General features: G+C 41.1%; 1 protein-coding gene across 5 annotated transcripts in view; it reads left to right on the top strand.

The window, feature by feature from the left end:
- LOC103040540 (cytoplasmic dynein 2 heavy chain 1) overlaps positions 1 to 5,753 on the top strand; it is a 70,390-nt gene extending 64,637 nt beyond the window's left edge. For all 5 annotated transcript variants that reach the window (XM_049466922.1, XM_049466924.1, XM_049466925.1 and 2 more), the window contains 5 exons: positions 1,191 to 1,280; positions 2,531 to 2,640; positions 3,085 to 3,166; positions 4,335 to 4,451; positions 5,364 to 5,753. In XM_049466922.1, the coding sequence (XP_049322879.1) occupies positions 1,191 to 1,280; positions 2,531 to 2,640; positions 3,085 to 3,166; positions 4,335 to 4,451; positions 5,364 to 5,522 (558 nt within the window). In that variant the 3' untranslated portion in view covers positions 5,523 to 5,753. The remainder of the gene's footprint in view (positions 1 to 1,190; positions 1,281 to 2,530; positions 2,641 to 3,084; positions 3,167 to 4,334; positions 4,452 to 5,363) is intronic.
- Positions 5,754 to 6,000: the final 247 nt, after the last annotated feature.

Genomic DNA, 6,000 nt, shown 5'->3' on the forward strand with positions numbered 1-6,000 from the left:
AGTAGCATAGTGGAAAATTTTTAAAATATCGCTTTAAAGGTTGCCTTTTTCCTCTAGGACACTGTTCAGGTTTGAGGTTTTAGGTTCAATAAACACATTTATTCACACACACTGAGATCTGATGATTGATTTTGTAAAATAGTTTGTATTGATTGATCCATCGCCTCTTGCTGTTCTTTAAGAGTGGAGAAAATCAATAATGCAGCGCTCTGGTCGCTCCAGTCACTGTTAGCACTATATTACAAAAAATAGTAGGAAAACAGAGGCCTGCTCTGAGCTCACAGTCTGTACTCCAACCTGTGATCCCCGTTCACACCTTACTTTTGACCTTTATGACCAGGGCTAGACTAAGCCCACCTGTAAATCAGGTCTAGATACACAAGGGGCTCTATCTTATACCCTTCGAAATGCCTGTGACAATGCTCAGTGCTATTGTACATCCCACCAACAGTCCTTCCACCTGCGTAGCTTAAATATCAGATTCACTCTTTCTGGGTGGAGAGGTTTATCTGGATAGGGGTTTTATTTGCACGATAAGCTTTGAAATTGAAAATAAGATGAAATAAAATAGGAGTAACAAGGCTATTTTTAAAATGTAAGTAGTAGAAAGTCCAGATTTAGAAAAAGTTGTCTAAAACTAATTACTCTAGTAAGTATAGATAACCAACATTTCTATATAAGTAAGGTAACAAAATATTTGTAGTGTTACTTGACATCTCTGTTATAAACTGTGTGAAAGCAACCAACAGCAGCAAATCTCTATTTATTTATTGTACAGTAAGTTGATAAAGGAATGATCTCAACAGGCCTGAGTACAGATGTACACTGAGTACAGGTTAACACAACCCTTCTGAATTAAATCAGACAAACAAGTGCTAAATTAGAACTTCAGCGTGACTCAATATTTACACCCCCTGAGCAGCAGTGAGTACTAGGTACACAGTTATAGAGAGCACAACCACATGATTAGCCTATGTTAATTACTTAGTGTGAGTAATGTTATTCATACTGAGATAAGAAACATTCTTTAAGGTGCTCCCGAGAGGAGCAACTGTCTAAGTGTTGGCTCTCAGTTTGACCTCAGTGATGCCACTGTCTGTGCGAGGAGTCCTAGAGAGCCAGTGAGTCATCATGATCCAGTGTTACTTACCCATCTCTCTCTCTCTTTTTGCTCTTTTTCTTTATCTTAGTGTCCTCTGAGTTGGCAGAGTAAGTGGGAGGGGCCAGAGGATCCAATGCAATACCTCAGAGCTGTGGTGGCCAGAGCTCTCGCTGTCCAGGTACACACACACACCTATGGAGTGGCAGCGCATCCCCAGAGAGAGAAAAGAGAATGAAAAAGGGGGAGAGAGGGGGATGAGAAGAAAAGAGGAGAAAGAGAGAGTCAGTTTGACCTTGGGTGGAGGCAGGAGACAGTTGGGCAGAATGGCGTGAATAATAAAGCCCTCATGAATAATTCAGCACACACACACACACTTTGTCATGCAGTCACCCGTACTGTGTGTGTGTGTAAGTGTGTGAGTGTGTGAGAGGGAAAGAGAGTGTGTGAGTGTTTGTGCGTGCACCCATGTATGTGTGTAATGGTTATTATAATAAAGGTTCAGATGACCTTAGTATTAACAGCTGGAATCTGACTAATACAGCATGAATATCCCCTCACTGTGGCCACATTACTGCAGTAATGAGGCTGCTGTGTGTGTGTGTGTGTGGCTGAGATAAAGCTTGAAGGACAGTGTGCAGTTAACCCCGATCAGTGTGGGTTCTGTTTAAGGGAGGAGATAACACCTGTTATCACCATGGTTACAGCCAGGGCATGCCTTATATCATTCAGGTGCACACACACAAACACACTCAATGGACACACAGCGAATGTCAGTGTCAGTGCTGCTGTGTTATTAATGTATACAGACGATAAGAATACTGTAACTGTTTATTTCAGGTAATCCTCTCTCTCTCCGTCTCTCTCTTTCTCGCTTTGAGGTTTCCAGGCTCTCTCAACCAGTTGCAGTGTTCCAAATTAGTTTTACTCCTTCTGCCTTAAAAGAGAGAGAAAGTGAGGAACAGAACAGGGAAAGAGATGGAGATTAGAAAGAGTGAGATTAGAGGATAAAGAAGTTTGAGAGAAAGAGTGTTAAGATGTACATTGATATTGTGTGTAGAAGGTCAGCATTGTTAGAGCTGCACCTTTAGCCCACCCTATAGTATTTTGTGTGTGTCTGTGTGCGTTTGTGTGTGTGTTTGTGTAGATCATCATCATTCAGTAGGGCTAACACACTTTACCCTATTTTACCCACACACACACTGTTACACTCCTGCAGGTACCGGGACAGCAGCCAGAATGCCGCTGTGTGTGTGTGTGTGTGTGTGTGTGTGTGTAATTGCTCACCTGCTCATCCCACATCCAGATCTGTTGTTTAATTAAATGAGTGCAGAAACAAACAAACATGTAAACAAAACAATACAAACAGCAGCTGCACCTTCATCACAAACATACACACACAGACAAATAATTTGTGTGTGTGTGAGACAGAGTTGGGTGGACAGAGTGGAGAAGAACACACTGCGTAGTGATACACTTGATCTGTCTGAACTCTTCCATCCGGACACCTTCCTCAACGCCCTGAGACAGGAGACTGCCAGGTAACACACCTGTACTCCCATATACACCCCATTCTCCTTTCTATATACCTAAATACACATGAACACCCAGCTCACCCTGTAAACTGATGCACACACCTACACACTATTATACATCCCGATTTAGCCCAGTGATGCGTTAGCATCACGTCTGAATACCCTTATATACTCTCTGCACCGTGTTCAGTCCTGTACACACCAACACAACCCTGTGTACTCGTTTTCACATCTATTGTATATACCTGAACACTCTGGAACACACATATACACCTATGCCTACAACTTTTAAATATTTCTGGACATTCCTCTGTCCAAATGAACACAATCTTACACACCTGAGCTCCATTCAGACCCTCCAGACCACTCACCTGATAAACCGCAAACCCTGGAGTGTGTTTAAATATTAATGCATGTGATAAATGTGTGTTGGTTGTAAATGTTCTGCAGGGCAATGGGCTGCTCTATGGACAGCCTGAAGTTTGTGGCATCGTGGAAGGGTCAGATTACAGGATCCAAATTACAAGTGAAGGTACACACGTGCACTAACATTCATTTTGATTGTTCACCATCACTGCATCTCCAACTGAAGCTTTAGTACTTCATTGTACAGTATTGCATTACATTACATTACATTTAGCAGACACTTTTATCCAAAGCGATTTACAAAAAAAATTGTACATTAACAGAGGACATAAAAGTCCAAGGCAAAACCTTTTTGGGCAGGGCCTAAAGAAGGCCAATGGGTAATAGTGGGATAGAGAGAGAAGGAAAGGAGGAAATGAGGTTAGAAGTAGTTAGTTAGTTAGAGGTGTTAGGAGAGTAAGTGCTTTGGAAGAGCTTGGTAAAGCTAACTAAAGGTTATTGAAAGAGCGCAGCAGGCAGCACCTTTAAGAGAAAGTACAAGTATGATGAATTTAATACGAGCAGCAACCAGTATCCAGTGGAGCGACATTTTGGCTGGTTGAAGACCTGGCGCACTGCTGCGTTCTTAACCATCTGAAGTGGCTTTACTACACAGGCCAGGAGGTATTATCACTGCATTGCAGGGGCACAGAGTGGTCCAGTGGTCTAATGCGCTTCCACTATGATCAGGAGCTTGTCATCAGCACAATTGGCCTTGCTCCCTCTGGGTGGGTAGATGGCGCTCTTTACCCTCATTACTCCTAGGGTGATGTAGATCAGCACCAGGTGTACTGGGTGTGTTGAAACAGAGGACGCTGGCTTACTCTGCGATGCAGTTCAAGAAGAAGTGGTTGCTGACTTCACATGTTGCGGAGGAGGCGTGTACTAGTCTTCACCCTCCTTGTGTTGGATATACAGCTGAGTAGCAGCTGAATGGATGTGACAATTGGCCTAGCTAATTTGGGGGAAGATGGGGAAAGCAAAAAACACTGCATTGCAGGAGTTGAAGCGTGAAATGACCACTGGGTTGGGAATTTTTATCTAATCTTTAAATTGTGGTCAGTTAGGCTTGTGTATGTGCTTGAATGTCTTTGGTTAGTTGACCTTACTTAGTAAAGCTTAATTAGTTAATATTGGGTACAGTTGTGGGTCAGCTATCAATGATTAGTGATTTTTGGTCATTTATTCTTGGTAATTTTTTGTTATTGGTTATAAAAGAGGCTCTTTACCTGGCCTGCTGCTACATTTAATCTCAAAATAGGGTGTGCATCTTTGTGTATTTTTGCTGTTCGCAGGTGGGAGGGTTGCAGGTGGAGGGCTGTACTTTTGATGGAAATCGCCTGAGTGAGAACCAGCATGACTCGCCCAGTGTGTGTGCTGTTCCTGCATGCTATATGGCCTGGATTCCACAGGTATACACACACACACGCGTGCGCACACACTTTAATTGACAGTAGATAGACAACGGCATACTGGGTATTTAAAGTTCTGTCATGGTCAGCGGCGACAGCAGTGTGCTGTTATGATCAGTGGAGCGCTCCACCTGGAGATACATTTTTCCATCTTTGCCGACCGACTGCAGCGCTGGAATAAACGTGATATTTTTCTAAAAGCTGGATGGACTCCAGACCCACAAATAGTCTGATCTGAAGCATATAAAAAAGGCAGGTGTTTCAGCACCAGACACCTGCAACCTCTGCAGTTTTTTACTATGGATGAACTGCTCAGTCTTTCTGGAGCTCAATCATTTTTTCCTTTTAAATAGGAGCAGAGGTGTTGAGTAACAAATACAAATACTTTAAGTTATTTAAGTAGAAATGTTGGTTATATATACACTTTTATATACTATATAAATCCTCATTTAATGTTTCCTTTATTCCTTTATTTAATTTATTTTCTACATGAAACAATTAAGGGACACATATGGGATTATGTAGTAAACAGTAAAAAAGTGTTTGTCCTCAACAATCCCCTTATCTAAACCTGATTAACTGAGATGGTGATTTGAGAGACAGAGAAAGCGTGAAGGAAAAGCAGCAACTATTGTTCAGCACATCCAGGAACTTTTTAAGATGCTGAGAAAACTATTTAAGGTGACTCTCCCTCATGAAGACACCCATATTAAAATACAAAGAGTGTGCAGATCTGTTCTCAAAGAAAACTATGCTACTTAGAAGAATCTAAAGTATAAAACATCTTCTGATTGTTTAACATTTTTTGTAGAATGTTAAACTTACAATACTGGCCAATGATCATCCTCAAATTTACATTCTGATAGCCCATGACTTTTTTTATATCAGTGTTATTATGTGTGTGTGTTTCAGAGTGTTCCAGGATGTTATTCGGAGGAGGAGTGTGTGTGGCTGCCGGTGTATACGAGTGCAGAGAGGGTGCGTGTGGTCACTAATGTTCAGCTCCCCTGTGGAGGAAACCCTGACCAGTGGATCCAGAGTGGAGCTGCACTGTTCCTTAAACAGCAGTAATACACACACAAACACGCTCAAACACAGTCTGTGTGTGTTGATCAAGTTATCACCTCTTGAATTGTCTCTGTACTGTTAAAGTATATTTATATATTTATACAACATAGCTGTAAATCTTAAATGCTGATTTTTGCTATTGACTTTATAGGATGTGTGTTTATGTGTCTATGAATGTTTAAGTTGTATATTTTAATATTATCACAATAAATAAAGAAATAAGTAATTCACCCATTATTAACCTACGCAAAATGATGAAGCAATGAAAATAATTAAAGTGTTTAAAAACAATGTTCTTCAAAGAAACACCTCTGCAGCCCATAATGCCAATAAAACATTAAATAAATCTGGAGGAATTTCAGTGTGTAAAGGACAAGGCCTACTGAACAACCCTTAGATGACCATTCATCATGGAGCATGGTTGAACAAAAAAAAACAACAACAAAAAAGCAGCATCGACTTCTCTACTAAGCTCTGAGGC

Source organism: Astyanax mexicanus, chromosome 18 (genome assembly GCF_023375975.1).
Source record: "Astyanax mexicanus isolate ESR-SI-001 chromosome 18, AstMex3_surface, whole genome shotgun sequence".
Classification (NCBI taxonomy): domain Eukaryota; kingdom Metazoa; phylum Chordata; class Actinopteri; order Characiformes; family Acestrorhamphidae; genus Astyanax; species Astyanax mexicanus.